Source organism: Onychostoma macrolepis, chromosome 17, assembly GCF_012432095.1.
Source record: "Onychostoma macrolepis isolate SWU-2019 chromosome 17, ASM1243209v1, whole genome shotgun sequence".
Classification (NCBI taxonomy): Eukaryota; Metazoa; Chordata; class Actinopteri; order Cypriniformes; family Cyprinidae; genus Onychostoma; species Onychostoma macrolepis.
In genome coordinates, this window is record NC_081171.1 from 25,445,417 (window position 1) to 25,466,970 (window position 21,554).

General features: G+C 36.7%; 1 protein-coding gene across 2 annotated transcripts in view; it reads right to left on the bottom strand.

Moving 5' to 3' along the window:
- Positions 1 to 21,554, bottom strand: part of LOC131522739 (leucine-rich repeat and fibronectin type-III domain-containing protein 2) — a 126,649-nt gene that overhangs the window by 4,831 nt on the left and 100,264 nt on the right. For both annotated transcript variants that reach the window (XM_058748405.1, XM_058748406.1), the window contains exon 4: positions 2,783 to 4,178. In XM_058748405.1, coding sequence (XP_058604388.1) covers positions 2,783 to 4,158 — 1,376 coding nt within the window. In that variant the 5' untranslated portion in view covers positions 4,159 to 4,178. The remainder of the gene's footprint in view (positions 1 to 2,782; positions 4,179 to 21,554) is intronic.

Below are 21,554 nucleotides of genomic sequence, written 5' to 3' on the forward strand. Positions count from 1 at the left end.
TTTTCAGTGAATTAGCTTTCAGTGATCTAGTTTTCAATTTCTGTAATCCAGTTGCAGCACTGGAATGGGAATTTTCAGTTCTTGAAAACACAAAAATTAAATTTTGGGGGTGAACAACAACAACAACAAAAGTACCAGGCAGTTGATATGGTTCTTAATCTTATGCCTTTCCTAAAACTAGCACATAATGGGATCCCGTGTTTTGTGTTAGAGACATCCTTTACCACACTAAAACCACATCTAGCAGTGCAGCCTGAAACATTGTCTACGGTAAGCCAGCTAGTCCATTACTCATTCATAATTGCTTTCCCATCACAGGAGAAGACGCTACATTCAGTGGTGACAGCTTTACGAGAGAGCCCAACCTTTTTCCACTCGAACCTTAGTGATTGATTTTTTTTCTTTGTTGTTGGCAGCATCCAGGTTAACACTGCTCTTCCAAGACAGGAGGAAGAAAACAGATCTATGGATAATGCCACATGCAGTTCACTAGCATGAAGTCATTAAAGTGGTCATGAACTGAAAAATCTAAATTCCCTTGATCTTTATATATATAAGAGGTCATTGTGCTATGAAAACATTCTGTAAATTTCAGAGCTCAAAACTTTCCTGTTAGTCCAACAACAACTTATATTGAACTCAATCTGCCAAAACGACAGGTTGTGGAATGTGCCACTTTATGACTAATAGAGTGTCAAACATACACAACCACTACCCAATCATAGCAGTGGGCATTTACTTCCAAGTCTACAATCCGCCATGCCTATTCAAACGAAGCGTTCCAGTGGGGGATTAAAACAGGAAAGAGAATACCCTATTGCTTCTAAATTATGATGTATTTTATTTGTTTATTTATTTGATGTAAACATCTTGATAACATTATAAATAGACTTCAGAGAACAGTAAAAAAAGAGAGGCACCAGAAAATGAACAGTCATACTCATTCTTTGTAGATTATATGTTTTTCACAAGTCAGAAAAACCAGATAGCTTAATGTTTATGCATAGCCTTTCATATTTAGGCAGTTTGATAGGGCAGTTTGATCACTTTGATTATAAACAGCTGTAGATCATGTAGATATAAAGAAAGTAGTAAGAGAAGTGAGCTGAAATTAAAATCAAAAGAATAAAGCATATTCTAAAAGCTCCTGTTGCCTCAGGCTTGTAATGGTGATGACCATGATGGTTGTATTATGCAAAGAAAAAAAAAGCCTAGAGGTAATAGAGATTTATACACATTTTTTTTTTTCACACAGAGAAAATGTTGTATTCGCTTAAAAGATGGAGAAATACATTTTTTGACAGCTAATAGAGGTTCATTTAAATGAAAAAAAAAAAAAGTCTGTGCCTTTTGACTGTAATAAAAACTTTATTTATTTATTCATTCATTCATTTATTGTTTAAAAAAGAACAGTTTACATACATATTTCTTATAGTTTTAAGCATAAAACCGTAAAAAGGCTTGCTTCTATTGCAAAGATATTTTGATTACACTTTATGTTACAGTATGTGTACTTACAGTGTAATTACTGGGTAAGTACTGTTATAAGGTAGCTACAGTATATGGGTTAAGTTAGGGGTTAGGTTTAGAGGTTGGTTCAGGGTTAGTATAGCAGTTATAGTAAATGCTATAATAAGTACACAGTGCTACCGATATATTTCCTAGAAGAAGAAAAAAAAAACTAAAAGGTTTTTATTTATTTACTTATGTATTCGTTTGTTTGCCTAAATACTCCACAGACAAGGAGGAATATGGATTATCAAGTGCCGCTGGTGGGTTTTAGACATACAGTGGTGGCCAAAATTATTAGAACACTAGTATTTTCACCAGCTAAAAAATGTTTTTTGTCAGTTATTTCTATATTTTGCTGTAGTGTGTCAGCAGGAAATATCAGTTTACATTTCCAAACATTCATTTTGCCATTGTAATAATCCAGTGAGATTTTTGTTTGCACAGTGAGTCTGCCAGCAGCCAGTGCTTCACAAAGTGATCAGATCTCATCATCATCCAGTCTGTCATGAATGACATGAAGAAAAAGAACAAACTGAGACAGACTAAATCCTCTTAAATAGACTCTTAAAGCATCTTGGAGACATTGCCACAGTTCTTCTGGATGTAGTCTGTCTCAGTTTGTTCTGTTTCTGAATGTCATTCCAGACAGACTGGATGATGATGAGATCAGATCTTTGTGTGGAGCACTGGCTGTTGTCAGATTCCCTGTGCAAACAAAAATGCAATAAAAAAGAAAATAATGAAAATAAGATGATATTTCCTACTGACACACTACAGCAAAAGTTAGTGACTTAAAACCATTTTTAGCTGGTGACAATCCCAGTGTTCTACTAATTTTGGCCACCACTGTACATAATTTGTAGGTAACTGATTCAGTAAAGGGTAAGTGTGCCACTATTGTCTTAGCTATAACACTCACAGAACACCATTAAACACATTTGAGATAGGCCTATATATGCATGTGACTGGTTGATTAAAAATATACAAAAACAATGTCTAACATAACTCTTAGCATAAGTGAGTCACCTTTTAAATGTCACTATATTTACTATATTCAGTGTTAACCTATTAAACATTATCTGCTTAAATGAACTGAATTCAATTAACTTACAAGACTGAATTGAGTTATAGAATACATAATTTATCTTTTAATCCAATCTAATGATAATTTCCACAGATATTTAGAGAGAAACTAAAGGGCAGGTGGAAGCACAAGCCTAATTAGTGTGTAGTTGGGAGGTTTAAAGGAAAATAAACATAGAATACTTACCTATAAATCAGGACATCATCCTCTGAACAGTTGTATTGGAGCTGGTACATTTTGACTTTAGGTGCCACTTTGCTTACTGTCCACTTGATCAGAGCAGAGACTGCAGTGACCTCTGACACTGACACTACCTGTTCTGGTTGGGCTTTGGTCTCCCCTTTACTGGTTTTAGTGGAGCTGGTGATATCAGATAGCCTGGACTTTGGCTGAGATGTGCGGTTAGTTCCATTGCTTAGGTGGGGGAGTTGGATGATGGAGAGCTCAATCGAGGCTGTTGATTCTCCTGCTGCGTTTGCAGCAATGCAAGTAAATGTCCCATAATCCTTAGAGGTGGTGACCATAATGTCTAAAGTACCATTTTCATACACTGCAGCCCTGGATGAGTTACTAATTAGTCTGTCATCTGGAGCAACCCAGTGTATGAGTGGCATAGGGTCACCCACTGCCTTGCAGCGTAAACTGGCCGTCTGTCCTTCCAGAACCAAAAGCTTATGGGTATGTTGGGTAATTAACGGTGGTTCACACACAAACTCTTCCTCTCGCACATACCAGAAGTAGCGACCTTTCAGACTAGGTGGGGAGGCGCATGTTTCCATATCGTCCTCCCGTTCTAAACGGCGCAACCAAAGAATCTCACAGTTACAGTGAAGAGGATTCCCACCAAAGCTGAGAGACAAGACCGGGGCAAACGGTGTACTAAGAACGCTGCTGCTCTGTGACCGAGCAAAGATGGGATCTGGCGGAAGCTTCTGGAGACGGTTTGATGTAAGGTCCAGCCTTGCCAGCTTTTCAAGATCAGTAAAAGTGCCTTCAGCTATGTGATTAATGAGGTTGTGGTCCAGACTCAGCTGGTGTAGGTTGAGCATTTTACGAATGGCATCCCAGGGTATGCCTCGCAAGTTGTTGTAAGAGAGGTCTAGGTCCTCCAAGGTGAGCAGCAGGTCATCGAAAGCTTCTTTGGAGATACGAGTCAGTTGGTTGTTGTTTAAGATGAGGTGTTGCAAGTTCACTAAGCCCCGCAGGACATCTGAGCCCAGCTCTGTCAACCGGTTACTGTCCAGGTGCAGCGAACGCAGGGTTTCAAGATCCACAAAGGAGAAGGGCTGGATGAAGCTGATGGTGTTTCGAGACAGTGTGAGGTCCACAAGGCCCGTCATGTTGATGAAGTCCTGCTGGGTAATTTTGATAATGTAGTTTCCTCCCAGGCGTAACTCCACGGTTCTTCTGTCAATGTCAGGGGGCACGAACAACAGACCTTTGGATGGGCACAGTGTGCCCAAAGACTCTGATAGGTTCTGACAGACACAATATTTAGGGCAGGCGGTGGTCATCATCACTGCGCTTCCCAGGAGAAGGAGGCTGCAGAGCACTTTGGCCATGGTAAATCACAAGCAGGGACCTGGATAGACAACAAGAAAAAAACAATGGTCAGTCCTTTCCGGCCATACAAACAACAAATTATTTATTGCCTCTGCAAGGGCTATCTGATAAAAAAAAAAAAAACAACAACAAAAAACAGTCCTCCTTTTGAGCACATTTTCTAATTATGAACCAGCTTAGGCTATTAGGGGCTATTTTTGAAACTCTCATACCCCTGTCAGAGCACTGAGAAGTGCATAGTTTGATGCTATGTCCGTATATGAATTCCGCAGTAGGCTCCATATCTCTGACACAGTGAAAACAGATGACTGCGCTTGCCCTCAGACGACAGCCCATAATTCCTGTAGACATTTGTATCATCAATTCCAAATATACTCAAAACTTAAATCAATTTTAATCAGTGCTCTGCCAGACTGATTCTCCAATGGTAGGGCAGGGTTGGTGGAACTGTTTTAGGTGCCTGCAAGAAGGAGAAGGGGTAATTTTCATTTCCAGGCAATAATTAAAGGATAATAATTCTCTCAGCTGGCAGCACTCATACAATAAATCATTATTGCCTCATCGATACCTTAAATTTATATCTTCTAAGATTCATATAAACCCCAGTACACAGAGTTCTGGATTCCAAAATTATGAGCAACAGCTTATAGGTTTTCAAGCACATATTGCTTGCTAGCCTCAAGTTTATTTTGTATTTCAATATAGCTCACAGGAGAAAGCATGCAGATCTGAGTGTTTGTAGAAAACAGGGAGTTGGGTGACTGACATTGGAAACTAGACTGCAACTCATCTTAGAAAATCAGCAAGATTTGTACGAAGCGTAATATTGTGATTACCCTAACCATGTAATCAAAACTGTCTGCAACAAAATAAATACATTTTTGCATACAGGGGATGGATATTTCATTGGCAATTTGACAGACATGCAATCAGCTTTTGGTAATGCCAGATATTTATGCCAGGGCTGCATTTTGCTAGAAAGCAAATAGCAGAATTACCATAACTTGTCAAGCTATTTTCTTTCTCAGCTACTACAAAAACCCTGAAGACTACTAGCACATTAACAAACAATGACTTCTATTTTCTAAGTCTAGAGAAATGCAGTATTTAAAACTGTCCAAAAGTTTTGATATGTGGAAAGAACCTAGTAAGAAATTTCCCAGTAAACTGAAAATGTTCTAGTCTATAGTAATTTTACGCTGAAACAGAAATCTCTTGCAGAGAATGAAAATTATCATGATTTCTGAGCAGGAACATATTTTCTTTACTTCCCTTCTGAGCATGTTCCCCAAATATCAAATACTCATTCTCATCATTTAATTCCTAGGAAATCAGATTTGTACAATGAAAGAGCAACAATGACAACACATACAATGTCTCGAACCCATTTCCCCTTTTGCTCTCTCCAATTTCCTCTCTATCTCTATTTTCTTGTACAATAAATTCAAAAAGGCCATTAATAAACAACAGAAGAAATATGCATAAAAATGCAAAGTACAAAAAAAAACAAACAAACAAAAAAAAAACATATTGGTCTAGCATATGTAAACAGTGCAGAAGAACACAAATTCCATCTTAATAAAGAGAGGAGGAAGAATGTTTAACCATAGGCATCTGCAACATTTCATTAGTGTTATGTTGGTTGGAACTTATGGCCACCCCATATTCGATTCGATGAAATATACCATATGTAGAATAAAACTTAATTTCAATGTTCATTCAGGACTCGCACTGCATAGCAGTGTAAAGTTATAAGAAGTGCTCTTGGGGCAAGGGGATATTTGTCATTTTTGACAGCTAAAACCTGATTAGGCTGAATACAGCTGAAGCTTGCCCTTTAGCAGGCCTGTATTTCTGAGGTAAGTTTCCTGCATTACCAATTCTCTCATAACTGCTTGTCAAGAGTCATCTTTATTCATTCCCTTTGCAGCCTGCTAATGGCGCAGCCATCAAACACATATATAACAATTGCCGAGGAACACAGCCCTCAAGAACATTGCACATATCTGCTTTTCATCCAAATCAGAGAGAAAATGACGGAATGGCGGAGTGGAAAGGAATTTGCTTCACTTTATCAAATGAGCCAAGCATCTCAGCTCGTTTGTTGGAGGGAGTGTTTAAATGAGCTTAGCCTGGTCACTGCTAACTTCAAGCAAATCAACAAAAAGAGATCTAAGGATTGAGAAAAATCATAGAACTCTCTTTTTTTGTCAGTTCAGCAGACATTAAGGCCAAATAATCATAGCTATAGTAAATGAAAGCGTGTAAGAGCACATCAAAAAGTCTTTTATCAAGCGAAGGAGAAGGTGCCCATGAAACAGCAGGATGTAAAAAACTACAGAGACGGCTAAACATCCAAAGGCGAGGTAAAAGCTTAGGCTTCGCAATCATACGGTGCTGAAGTGCAAGATGACGGTAGAGCAACCATGATGTGGAGGGCCATTTTCTGGAGATCCAGGGGAGAACTCCCCAGTGCACATGCCTGATTGGACATGGGCTAACCATTATGACAGCTGGATGTCAGTTTGACAGTGTTACTCTGAAATCCTCTGAAATCCTCATGACGTCTGACTGCATGATGGATTCTGCACCTGGCATAATATTTGTGCAATAGTCTTCAGATTTTTTTGTGGTCCAGATTATGTATGTATGTATATTGGCGACATTGATCCAGTTCACAGACTAAAATAACTTTATTGAGATCAGGACATATCAACCAATAATATATTTTCCAGTAAAAGACGGTAGAAAGTTCAGAAATGAATGGAATGTGATTTATGACAGAATAGTCCCACAATTGATTGTGTCTCACCACGATTCAAAACAGACACATTTCAAGTGAAATGGGAAAAAGACACGGAAAAATTAAATGAACATCAGAAAAGCAGCACGCACATTTCTGGTTAAAAATGAAAGGCCATCAACTGACACTTAAAACAGGAAGCATCGGCATTGAAATCAGCAGCAAGAAAATCTCCACAGTTTAGTAAACACAGGCAACCTCTTTAAGCTATTCTTCACTGCGCTGTACACAATGCATTGGAATATGGTAGAGCGTTGCACCTGAAAAAAGATTTATTTATTTTTATTTTTTTAATTCTTGACCCCCTGACTCGAGAGTCAAGTTTTGCCCGTGTGTATGTATGTATTTATTTATTATTATTGTTGTTTTTTAAAAATGATGTGACATGTAGCCAAGTATGGTGTCCTATACTCAGAATTTGTGCTCTGCTTTTAACCTATCCAAGTGCACACACACAGCAGTGAGTAGTGATCACACACACTCCCCCCACCAATCCCTGCTGGTACTGAACTCGAACCCGTGACCTTTGGGTTACAAGGCCGACTCTCTAACCATTAAGCCACAACTGTCCAACATAGTCATAAGGTTCTACTATCTGACTTGCCCCTTAAACGTTTGTTTGCTCTTATGTGTATTTTATTTGTTTCTTTGACACTTTGAGCTTGCAAATTACCCAAATGCTCTCCGACAACACTCTAAGATTGTGCAGAATGAAATCCCAAGTGAAGAAACACATACATTTCTTGTGAAATCAACATGTACAAGCACGCCAAGTTTACAACGTAATCATTCTTTTCACACAATGTCTTGGTCTACTTAAAGTTCAGGCTTCTTCTTGTACATCACTGCAGCTTTATGGAAATCATTTCATTATACAATAAATGTCATGCTGCCTTTACACTCTGCCAATCATGTTATTAGCTCAATACTTCTGTGCTCTTTTAAAAGTCACTACTCTTTTTCTCAAAACACATTTGTTGGCAAATGGAACAACAAAAGTAGAGGAGAGTATGGTATTGGAGAGAAGGTTGTTAGAGAATGGTCTCCTTCAGTAGAGTAAAGAAGAAAACTGTCATTTGAGTCACATAAGGATTGTGAATTGACCTGTATTTGATAACTGTTTATTTAATGGCATCATTCTTCATACAATTAAGAGTAAAATAGAGTAGTGTAGCAGACATACACATTTTGGTGTCTAAATGTAAGAAAAAAAAAAAAAAAGTAAAGGTATCTACACTATAACTATGTTTCATTAAGTTTTTGACTTCAATCACACAAATATTAAGGATTTGGGATGTGTTATGACTAGAAAAGCTCTAGGGTTGACAGAGGGGCTAATGGACTGCTTTTGGTCTACATGTACTAGCCTCCATTCCACCGGAGATTATTGTCAGAACAATTCAGTGCACTGTTTCCACCAGAGACATGAAAGCTGGAGGAAGCTCGGTGTTACCTGAGGTAATCTATGCTCAGAAGCTCTGGAGATAATGGGTAATCTTTGTGAAGTATGAGCAAACTACTGTAAGTAGCTTTTGGGGTGAACGTCTTAGTGCAGTGAATACCTTTTCATTCTCCACAGCTCAAAAGTCTTTGGCAGAATTTCACAGTTAGAAATAAGTTTCACATAATTGCACGAATCCATGAGCTCTATGAAGGCAGCTTTGAACTTCTAGTTGGATTTACTTGGAAGCTTTTTTTGCAGTACTTCTATGTCTCATTTATTAAAAAGCTACAGAAAATCTACGGGTTATTACTTAGAATTGTACAGCAATACTTCACACAAAACTGAAAATTGTGTAAAATTGAAGAATGTTTACATTTGTAAGCTACATTTTTCTTATATATATATATATATATATATATACTCTTTACTGACTGCAGATTTATTGTTATTTGTGTGGATTTTATTGTAACAGAACATGCTTAGAGAACGCCACACCACGGAAATCCAATAGTCTTTAATACATATAACTTGGAGAAATACAAATGAATTGGCAAGCAATGCTTCCAAAACAACATTACATTAAGACAGGACATTGAACTAACAAAGCAAGGGACTATAATTACTAAACCAAATGAAGACTAATGAGATAATCAAATGATAACAGGTGAACACAAAGATGATTAACTAATGAGAACAGGAAACAAACCAAATAAGGGCAAACAGGAACTAACACGTAACATTTATTAATTTTATTACTTGTTTTTTTTTTCTTTATTATTATTATTATTATTATAGTTTGTATTTAACATAATTAACATTAAGTCTTTCAAAGTTGTTGTTTTATGTATAGCATTATTGAGAGAATTAAATCTGGTTACACTTTATTTTGATAGTCCACTTTAGACATTCTACTAACTATACATAACTTTGTAACTACATGGCAACTACATGCCAACTAATTCTCATTAATTTGCAACTGCATGTCTACTAACTCTCAGTAGGGTAGGTTTAGGGTTAGTAGAATAAGTTGACATATACTTGCAAAGATTCTGATAGTCAGTATGTTGTATGTTGTGGACTCATCAAAATAAAGTGTTAGAAGATATTAAGCAGACAGTCTACTAATACTCTAATGACTGCTAGTTGACATGTAGTTGCAAAGTAACTTACTGTTAGTAGAATGTCTAAAGTGGACTATCGAAATAAAGTATTACCTTAAATCTTTAAGTTTTATCTTAGGTGAAAATTTTTACTTTCATATTATAGCAACCAATGCAACTTTTATTATTCTAATGAAGATTGCTTGCTCGTGAGAGAGAGGCAAAACAGAATAGTCTCTATCCTCAGCGCTTCCATTTGGTTCCCTCAGGTCATTTAGTCAATAATTCACACACATCGCCTTATATAAATCCATATCCAGAAACTTGACCCATGATATTTTACTCTCAACCACCATTCACTAAAACAGCAAATATTCAACCCCTCAGACATCTCATCTTCAGCATACTGGTGTTCTATCTCAGCGTTGCCATGCAAATGGTCTTCTTGCCCCTTGCTTTCATTTATTCCCTGTGCCAGCATCTTTCATAACAAGTGCACAACAGAAAAGGTCAGATTTATTAAAAGCTCTCTCTCTATATATTTTCACCCTCCCTCTCTTCTTCTATCAGTGTAGTCACATCCACGGCTGCTAATCATTTTCGCCTTTACACACAAACATCCTGTATCTCCCGTTCCTTTGATTAATGTGCAGACGACATAGCGCCATTTTAGTGGGAAGTGATGAAAGCCCTCAAAAGGAAAGCAGAGTGCAGCCAAAGGGGAGGGTGACAATGGGTTTATTTCTGCGGCCAAATTAATTTTCACAGCAGGATGCGGAGGTTAAAAAATCAGATTGCTTCTCTGCTCGACGACAGGCTAATTAACCTTAGCAGCTTATGTTGTGTCTACGCTACGCTAATCTACAATTTTGTGTTTATTGTTGCTAAAGTGTGCAGCTCATTCACATACAATAAAAAACACTCCATTTGAGTGTGCCTTCGCTCTATAATTTGTTTGTTGATAATGAGATAATGTAACATGGTAGACATTCAGAGCTGATAAAGATTGTTTATTATTAGCCTTACCATTGTGTGAAATAATGTACATTTTACACTGCTGACAACAAAATGTCATTGAGTAATAATCATTAACTGTGGCATGTGCATGATTTGGATTCACATTCAAATCCCACTCTTTCTCTCTGACTAAGTAAGTATACATCTATTATTGGGTGAATTGTGCCCTAACACTTTAGACAAAACCGTTTTACCTACGATAGACATTCATCTAAATTATTAAATATGCACATGTTTAATCAGATGGCTTGCAGAGCATATACTGCAGAAAAAAAAAAAAAAAATCAGTATAACATTTAAAATATTAAACACTTGACCTTTAAATGTGCTATTGTGTTTACTTAGTTATTTGAACTGCTTGTTATTGCACACCTACATGTACAAGTCTCATAAAAGTATGTATATTTGGATAACAGGACAAACAGTAATCCATTTGCTCCCTTTAGTCATTTATCTAAAAGAGCTGTTCACAGGAGACAAACTTATTAAATATTATGTCCTCTAAAAGTAAAACACAATCACAAAAGGGAAGAGCTAGCTGTCAAATGTTGTACTCTAGTGAATATTTCCCAGGGTAGGTTGTATTTGAAAGTCAATTTCTCTATGCACATACCTTAAAGTCATGACTACAAAAAGCTTTTCAACAAGTCCACTGTTATCGTGAAGCAAAAAGTATGACGATGAACACAAGCTGACAAGCTGGCATGTCATTACACCATATGGGGCAAGTTGTCACAGTGGAAGCTGACATTAACTGCCAATTACAGGCTTTAAAGCCAAATTTAAGTAAGTAAGTAAATAAATAAACTATAGATTTTGATATAAAATAATAATAATAATAAAAAAAGTTAATCCATTAAAATTTATACATATATCAATGCTTGCCCATACCTAAAATTCCTGAAAAAAAAAAATACCCTTGTCCGTACAACGTAGTCTTTAACCTTTTGCTAAAAATAAGCCTGATAATATCATTCCAATATCCTAAATTTGGTACTCTTATTATTATTATTATTTCAGTCTCATTTACCACAAACATTTAGATGGTAATGTATCACGGTTTCTAGAAAAATATGAAGCAGCAAATCTGTTTTCAGCATTGATTATAATGTTTCTTGTGCACCAAATCAGTATATTAGATTGGAGTAATGGCTGCTGACATTTCAGGTTTGCTATCACAAGACTAAATTACTTTAAAATATTTCCAAACTGAACAAACCATTGCTATAGACAACATACATTTGTGTATTTGGACTTTTGGGTCAAAAATAGTTCCTGACTTATAGCACATGCAACAACTTCCCTGTGAAACATCTTGCCCCGAGTCTGCCCTATTAACATTCATATTTACGACTCTTACGAAATCTCCATGCAGTACACAGCACCATATCCACCACATCATTGAGTTTTCCTCCAGGAATCTCAGAACCCCTGAAGCATAACAGTGTGAAGATCAGAGGCCAACAAACCTCTTAAGCACAGCAGACATATGCGCATGCATCTGTGAATACTTTTGACAGCGTTCCAACTGTGCATATATGGTACAGAATGAAAAATGGAAACAAACACTGCATGCCCAATTTTACTGCACGGCACTCTTTCCATTGCCTTTCAAGCAGACAGTCAAGCAGAGAGGGCTGTTTGTGGCATTATCAATGTATCCATGCTCCCGTGTGTTGACAGCTGAATAATGGATCCCAAATTTCAATTTGAGGAGCTAACAACTGTCTTCATTTTCTCCTGTCCTCTCACCATCCAATCCGTAGGCTGATCTCGAAGTAAGCTATCTGCCATGACGGATACGGCTCTTTGGGGACAAATAATCCATCTCCTTATTGCATTTTGGACAATGACTCCATTTGGTTGCTAATGTGAAGTATAATAAGGCCACTAAACATGAATGAAGGAGTTCCACTGTGGGAGGTGAACGACAGGTCGCATATAATCACAAAGCCACCCAACTCACTGCAGGTAGTATCGCACAGAACAATCAGTGCCCTTTTCCTACGTCTGTTCCTAAAACCAATACTCATATAAAAATGTGTCAGCTATGTTTGGAAAGGAATAGTGCTTACTGCATAATATGAATATTTAAAAACATGCATATATGATGGAAACACATTTACCAAAAAATATTCTTGATGCAAATAAAAAAAGTCAATTGATTTTGCACAATGGGACGTCATAACTGGCCTAACCAGTGGACTGATCTCATTGCATAGTTTCTGAAATATCGTTTTGGTCATTCTGAAATGCCTATGCCAAAGTCTGTCATTAAAGTGGTTCGGTATATGACTGCGTTCCCAAGCAAGATAACGTGACCGCGCTTATTGCATTTTGTCTGGGTGCTCTGAGGTGCAAGTAATTTTTTTATATATGAAAAAAAGATCAACTATGGCTTCTCCTACTGTAGCAAATTACCTTTATCTTAGTGATATTTGGCACCAGTTTATCAGGACGTTACAATTTAGTTTTCTTCATTTCGCTAGATGGGAATGGTGCTTTATTTGCAAATGTTTTATGTGATATTCCAATTTTGCAGATAAGTTACATTTGCTGCTTTAGATGGAAACCTAGTATGTGCAGGGTTAGATTTATGTGTGTAATTTAAAGTGTAATTTATTCCTAAAACTGGATTTCAGCACCCATTACTTCAGTCTTCAGTGCCACACGATCCTTTAGAAATCATTCTAGTATGCTGATTTGGTGCTCAATATAACATTGCTCATTAATAATTTTGAAAACGTTTGTGCTTTTTAACATTTTTGTGGAAACAAAACAGTTTAAGTAGCCAACATTTTGAACAGTAGTGTACCTGTTAAAGATAAATCATCCCAAGATAATTAATTAATTTTAGCTGGTTAAGTTTGACCAAGTGGGTGTTCCACTGGCAGGAAGCTGGTTCTTACCAGACAAAAAAATAAAAAAATAAATAATAATAATAATAAAGACTCTTCTAAAACCAGTCAAAAGTCCAGCCTGGAAGATCAACAATATCAGACCATTTTTACAGCAGGAAATAGACACATGCCTATAAGGGTTAAGTTTTAAGTTTTGATCTATTGCTAATCTAACACTGTAAGGCAATTATAGAGCATTTTAATATACAGTTAAGACATAGGTTACTTACTTTTATCTATCACTCTATATTTTGTTCAGACTAGACGTATAGGTCACCAGCTAATATGTAACTTAAAAAAAGGAGAACACATATCTACCATCTGCTCAGCCTGTCTTGGCCAGTCTGCAGTGTCAAAGACTAATGTTATCATCCAACAAAGAAAGATTAACATCAACATGAACTGATAGCTCGGTAAGTTATCTATCTTGACCCTGCAGAGCTATCTATTTGACCCTGATGTAGCTAACCTGTATCAAATATCGAAATATCAGAGACTTCCTCGCATCATAAATATGGAACTGTCAGCAAGAGTTTAACGAGGGACCACTTCAACAGAGAGAAGAGAAATGGACAGGTTCATATGAGGGAATGATAAGTGTTCACTCAGTCAAATGGAAGCTACTGCCATAAGCTATTTTTGAAACAACCCTTTATTTCAGGACACAACTGGAAGCAAAGTCGGTCATCAGAATATGAAGGGTTGGCAGAACACAGCAGTGCAGATAAAGTTTGGAAATTATGTGATAGCTTGGATGCTTAAATAGTTTAAAAAAAAGTTGTGGATTTTCATTACATGGAACCTGCAATTTCAACTGTTGTTTGGGGGAAATACAGTACTTAAGAGAATCAATGAAACAGCAGTTTGCAAACTACCTTCACCGATTTCATCAGTAGGATCAGGCAAAATTTCGATACTTGTATGAAATAGCTGGTTGTAACAAAACACTACAATTTGGATTTTCAAAGAAAGAATAAAAAAAAAGGATGTGTACAACCCAGGTTCATGGAAAACGTCTTATAAAATACATTTGCTGAAACAACCATGTCATTTTACCTGGCTTCATGAAAAAGCTTGTACAACTAGGCCTGAAAGACATCTTTCTCAAATGTGTAAATGTCTAATCTGTCTACAAACCCTTTCCATTTAAAATTTCTCCAAAAAATGATCTTTCTCTATTTATTTATTTATTTTTGAGTGAATAATTATCTTCGATTATCAATGACTGGGAACTTAGCATATATATATATATTAGGGGTGTCAACGTTAACGTGTTTTTTACACGTTAATATTTTTTTAACGCAAATTAATCGCTTGATAAGGTTTGACCCCAACTTCTTCCCTCATCGCAGCGTGGAAGGTTATCTATCATTGTGTGATGAGGGTACAGCGAACCAGTATTGCCAGGGTAACGGCACAAGTGGCCTATTTTGAAAATGCAGTCGCGGGAAAAATAATTTTTTTTTTTTTGCAGTTCAAATAGATCCTTTTACTAATGTGTATAATACTTGGAATGTACCTGGCAACTTAATAACTGAGAGGCTGTTGTAACATCTCAAACAATGTGAGTTTCAGCCGGAGCACATGTTAAGGCATTTACACAGTAGAAATAAACATGACAACAGCCACTGTAGATTATATAAGATAATAAACACACGATTACGATAGGATATTTGTATGTGATTTTCTTGAGTTGAATGTGTACATCTGAAATGCTAATTTGTACAGCGATATAAAAGGCTTTAAATAGCATATTTTAACAACAGTAAACGACCAAATTCCACATGTGATCGCAAAAGGAAGTTATTACACTCAATGGTTGTTTGAAGTGAGTTCTGAGTAAAAGTGTATTATTAATCTCATAAACTGTCTTATGAAGCATGATGCTAATATTAGCTCTAATGCAGCTGCAGAACAGGTTCAATTATTCTTCATAATGCATTTTGACTTAATACTTCACGTAAGGTCGCAAGAAAATGTTTTGTTGTATTTATGTAGAAATACTTTTGATAATAGTTGGGTAAATGTATATTGGGATTGAAGCGATGTGGCTTGGTAAACGTGTTATTGCCAGTATAAAGGCTGATAATGGCTGAATAAAAACAAAAGAATAATGATAAAAGAATAATAAGGATTATTTCTCATACCTGGCGGAAGTGTGAAAGGTTCTGTGTCCTTAATCTAGTTTGTCATGCATTTCTTTATTTCAACACATTTACAGGTAAATCCTAGTATTTTAAATTTGTGATTAATCATGATTAATCACAGTCCACGACTGTGATTAACGCGATTAAATTTTTAATCGATTGACAACACTAATATACACACACACACACACACACACACATATATATATATATATATATATATAATGTAGGGTTATTTTTCTACCCAATCGCTGGGCTGAGCCTGTTGGGTCATATGTTGGGTTGTTTTTTTTCCAAAGTTTAGTATTTTTTTGTGTTAGCCAGCCATTAGGTTAGTGGCTGGCTCAATCTCACCGACAGCTGAAACTATACACATATACAGTCACAGCACAGGATTTTTGCATCCTCTTCAGGAGAGAGTTGTTCTCAGCGCCACCTAATTGGTGCACTTCTTTAGTGAAATAAAGGTTTGTATACATTTTATTTAATTTATTTCTAAAGAAGTCAGTTAATTCTCAGCACATATAAACTCTTTCACCTAGACATCACACTATAGAGACTGTTCCCTGAGCTAGAAAATACAAAAAAACATCCCAACCAATTTAAGAGTAACAATTTGATTGACGTTCAACAAATAAAAAAAAAATATATAATACAGAGAAACAAATGATAAAGCTTGGTTTACTGAATATTGTCACGAATCTGGTCTGCACTTCCGTTCACTCACCACTAGAGGTGTTGCTACAATTTAAAGCAATATTCTCAGTATTTCTCAGAGGGCAGGCTTTAAGTATAACTCGTTTGAAGTAATGGTGCTTCATATAACATCCAGAGAAACAAATGTTAATGATGAATCCCCTGTGATGTTTGTACTGACTACTGTATACAGGCCGCCAGGGCACCATACAGACTTTTTGCTGATTTTCTATCAGAGTTAGTGCTAGCTGCAGATAAAGTCTTAATCGTTGGTGATTTTAATATCCACGTTGATAATGAAAAAATATGCATTAGGATCAGCATTCATAGACATTCTGAACTCTATTGGGGTTAGACAACATGTGTCAGGACCTACTCAGTGTCAACAACATACTCTAGATTTAATATTTTCACATGGAACTGATGTTAATGATATTGAAATTCTGCAGCAAAGTGATGATATCTCAGATCATTATCTAGTCTTGTGTAAAAACTCCATATAGCTAAAACTGTAAATTCTACTCCTTGCTACAAGTATGGTAGAACCATCACTTCTACCACAAAAGACTGCTTTGTATATAATCTTCCTGATTTATCTCAGTTCCTCAGCATATCCAACAGCACAGAAAAACTTGATGACGTAACAGAAACTATGGACTCTCTCTTTTCTAGCACTTTAGATACGGTTGCTCCTTTATGCTTAAGGAAGATTAAGGAAAAGACTCCATGGTATAATGAGCACACTCACACCCTAAAGAGAGCAGCCCGTAAAATGGAGCGCAGCTGGAAGAAAACTAAACTAGAGGTATTTCGTATTGCTTGGTGGGAAAGTACACTACCCTACAGAAAAAAACATTAAAAACTGCTAGATCTGATTACTTTTCATCTTTTTTTAGAAAACAAACAAACATAACTCCAGGTATTTATTCAATGCAGTTCACAGCAGTAATGACTTTATGAACTATTTTAGTCCCAAGATCGATACTATCAGAGATAAAATTGTAACCATACAGCCGTCAGCTACAGTATCACATCAGATAGTACACTATAGATCCCCTGAGGAACAATTCCATTCATTCTCTACTATAGGAGAGGACGAATTGTATAAACTTGTTAAATCATCTAAACCAGCAACATGTATGTTAGACCCTATTCCATCTAAACTACTAAAAGAGGTGCTTCCAGAAGTCAAAGATCCTCTTTTGGCTATTATTAATTCGTCATTGTCATTAGGATATGTTCCCAAAACCTTCAAATTGGCTGTTATTAAGCCTATCATTAAAAAAAAGACAACTTGACCCCAAAGATCTAGTTAATTACAGACCGATCTCCAATCTCCCTTTTCTGTCAAAGATACTAGAAAAGGTAGTATCCTCACGATTATATTCCTTCTTAGAGAAAAATGGTATCTGTGAGGATTTCCAGTCAGCATTTAGACCGTTTCATAGCACTGAGACTGCTCTCATTAGAGTTACAAATGACCTGCTCTTGTCATCTGATCGTGGCTGTATCTCTTTTTAGTACTACTGGATATTAGTGCTGCGTTCTATTGACCACAACATTCTTTTGAATAGATTAGAAAACTTTGTTGGCATTAGTGGAAGTGCATTAGCATGGTTCAAATCGTACTTATCTGACCGCCATCAATTTGTAGCAGTGAATGAAGAGGTATCATATCTATCACAAGTGCAGTATGGAGTACCTCAAGGCTCAGTACTAGGGCCGTTACTATTCACGCTTTACATGTTACACTTAGGAAATATCACCAGGAAACACAGTGTTAGCTTGCTGATGATACTCTATATTTCTTCGCGCCACGGTGAAACACACCAAATTGAGAAACTAACGGAATGCATAGTCGATATAAAAAACTGGATGACGAGTAATTTCTTACTGCTAAATTCTGAAAAAAAAACAGAGGTGTTAATTATCGGACTTAAAACCCCCACATGTAATAACATAGAACACTGTCTAACACCTGATGGCTGCTCTGTAAATTCTTCGTCATCAGTTAGGAACCTAGGTGTGCTATTTGATAGCAATCTTTCCTTTGACAGCCACATTTCTAGCATTTGTGAAACTGCATTTTTTCATCTTAAAAATATATCTAAATTGAGACCTATGCTCTCAAAGTCAAATGAAAAAATGTTAATTCATGCATTTATGACCTCAAGATTAGATTATTATAATGCTTTATTCGGTGGTAGTTCTGCTCACTTAATATACTATAGATGGTACAAAATGCAGCAGCTAGAGTTCTTACTAGAACCAGGAAGTATGACCACATTTGCCCGGTTCTGTCAGCACTGCACTGGCTCCCTACTAAACATTGTATAGATGTTAAAATCTTGTTAATTACTTATAAAGCCCTGAATGGTTTAGCTCCTCAGTACTTGAGCGAGCTCTTATTGCATTATAGTCCTCCAAGTCCACTACGTTCTCAAAACTCTATTGATATTTGCCATTTGGCCATTTGATAATACCTAGAATATCAAAATCAACTGCGGGCGGCAGAACATTTTCCTGTTTAGCACCAAAACTCTGGAACAATCTACCTAACACTGTTCGAAAGGCAGACACACTCTGTCAGTTTAAATCTAGATTAAAGACCCATCTCTTTAACCTGGCTTACACAATACAGTAATATGCTTCTAATATTCAAATCCGTTAAATGATTGTTAGGCTGCATTAATTAGGTCAACCAGAACCAGGAACACTTCCCATAACACCCAATGTACTTGTTACATCGTAGGAAGAATGGCACCGTTGCCACCCGATCCAGTCCGTATCCAGATCAGATGGTCACTGCAATCACCCGGATCCAGTCCAATCCAGATCATATGGAAGATCAGCACCTAGAGACGACCTCTACAGCCCTGAACGTCAGCGGAGATCAGGACACCTAGATGAACCCCAGCGACAGATCCCCAGCGAGGACCTCGTCACCTATACAGCCATCGGGACGAGACCACGGGAACCAAATTAGTCCTTTACAAAATCTGACTTTGCTGCAGTTGGAATTGAACTGCTGTTTCGTCTGGCCAGAGGAGAACTGGCCCCCGACTGAGCCTGGTTTCTCCCAAGTTTTTTTCTCCATTCTGTCAACGATGGAGTTTTGGTTCCTTGCCGCTGTTGCCTCTGGCTTGCTTAGTTGGGGACACATATTTTCCAGCGATATCGTCTACATGATTGCACAGATACTGTTTAACATGTTACACAGATACTGAACTGAGCTGGACAATGACATCACTGAATTCAATAATGAAATGCCTTTAACTGAAATGCCTTTTACTTTTAAATGTAAAATGTTTTATTACTAAAATGCTGGTTAAACCAGTTTAAATGTACACTGTAAAAACTGCTGAGCTATTTTTTCAGCCTGTTCAGTCATTTTATTGCGTTGCTTTTAATATTTTTACCCAGGTGCTGGGTTATACATATATATATATATATATGTGTGTGTGTGTGTCATTGCACTGATTGCACACAGCTGTAGCCAATCACACACACACTATATTACACCCACTCGGATCCTTCTCAAACTGCCAAGTATTGTTTAGCGTTTATCGCTCTCCTAGTGATAGCTACATTACGGAACCATTCTGAGTTTTCTTAGTCTTAAATCTAGTTTAATCCTGTTTATTGCCTGAGTCATTTGTGTCTTGATCCTAGCCTTTGTATCTCTTTTCTTGTCTGACCTATGCCTTCCCTAAAGTTTATAGCCTGCCTTGGATCTCTCTCTCTCGTCTTGTCGTTTGGACTCTGTTTGTCCCTGCCTGAACTATTATCATGTACCTTGATTATCTCTCTTTGTTTTGCTCCCTGGATCACGTTCGCCGCCAATCGACCCTGTCTGTTCACTGGACTGCTCTTGTGTTTTGCCCGTGCCATACCTATTTGCTGGTGTTTCGACCCTGCCTGTGGTTTTGACCATGACAGATTCTAATAAAGCTTGCAAATGGATCCGCACGTCTCTCGTCTCATTTGCCCCGTAATATATATATATATTATATATATATATATATATATATATGAAGAGTTCAGATGCAAAAGCCTCTAAGTGCCATCTGAAATTTTCATCTAAAATTAGCATTTTTATCAGGCTGCTATGTTTAGGTTCAGTAATTTTACTCTAATGGCAATGTATAGGTCCTTTTCTATATATATAAATACGTTTTGTTTTGTTTAAACCAAATGCTGGGTTCAGCTTGCTCAGTCATTTTGCTGGGTTATTTATAATATTTATAAAAAAAATTACATAAATGGATATTGTATACTATGCTGTATTCACTCAAATAAATTCAATATCTTGTATTTTGTGCATGGGTGTTCTTGCTTAATAATAATGTTCATCATTTGATTATTGCTGTTGCCTCTAGTAATTGTGTGTGTGATTTTTAATTTAGAAATTGAATTTAAAAATAGTAACAATAGTAAAAATAGAAACAATAGTAACAGCAACCCAGCATGTTGGGTAAAAACATTTAACCCAATATGCTGGTTCAAAATAACCCAGCATGTGTTCTGTTCAATATTTACCCAGCGCTGGCTTACCAAATAACCCAGAAATAATTGTTTTTAACCCAGCATTTTTTAGAGTGATGGATTACAAGGGCATCATGGACAAGTCTGTGTCCAAGGAGGTGAGAAAAAGGCAATGTTATGTGAGTCTAAACTTTTAAAATTGGTGTTTTGCATCAGGTCAATCAAACAGTTTAGTTATAGTGAGTTAAAATAACACAATTCTTGAATATTTTGGTTAATTTTCAATTGCAAGTAGTTTAAATCCACATAAATGTGTGAAATGAAAGTTGCCTTTATCTTTTTTGTGTTGGGACTACATGAACACTTTATGTTGCATTAAACTGGTCAGTCAATTTCTAGTTCCGAGTATGTTTTGCATAGAGCTGCTACTCTTCAGAACAGTGATAACCACAAAAAACTTCAACATAACTCCAGAAATTATTTTAAATGTGAAACATTACTAAACATTAAGTGCTAACTGCTCCGTCCCTTTACTTAAGAAACAAAGGCCACCAGGGTACCAGGGTATGACAGGATCAACGAGAGCTACATTCAAGGAAAATTCACAGGAAACGTCAAATGACACAGGTCTGATTAAATCCACATTTCACAGTAACTGCAGCAAACTCAATCTCTGCATGTACTGTGAGTATAATATGCATTCACTGGGTTTGTTTTATTTACACATTCGTACAATTTCCTACATTTTTGTGGACAGAAGTTTATAGCATTTCACCAGTATTCAAAGTTTAAAAAAAATAAAT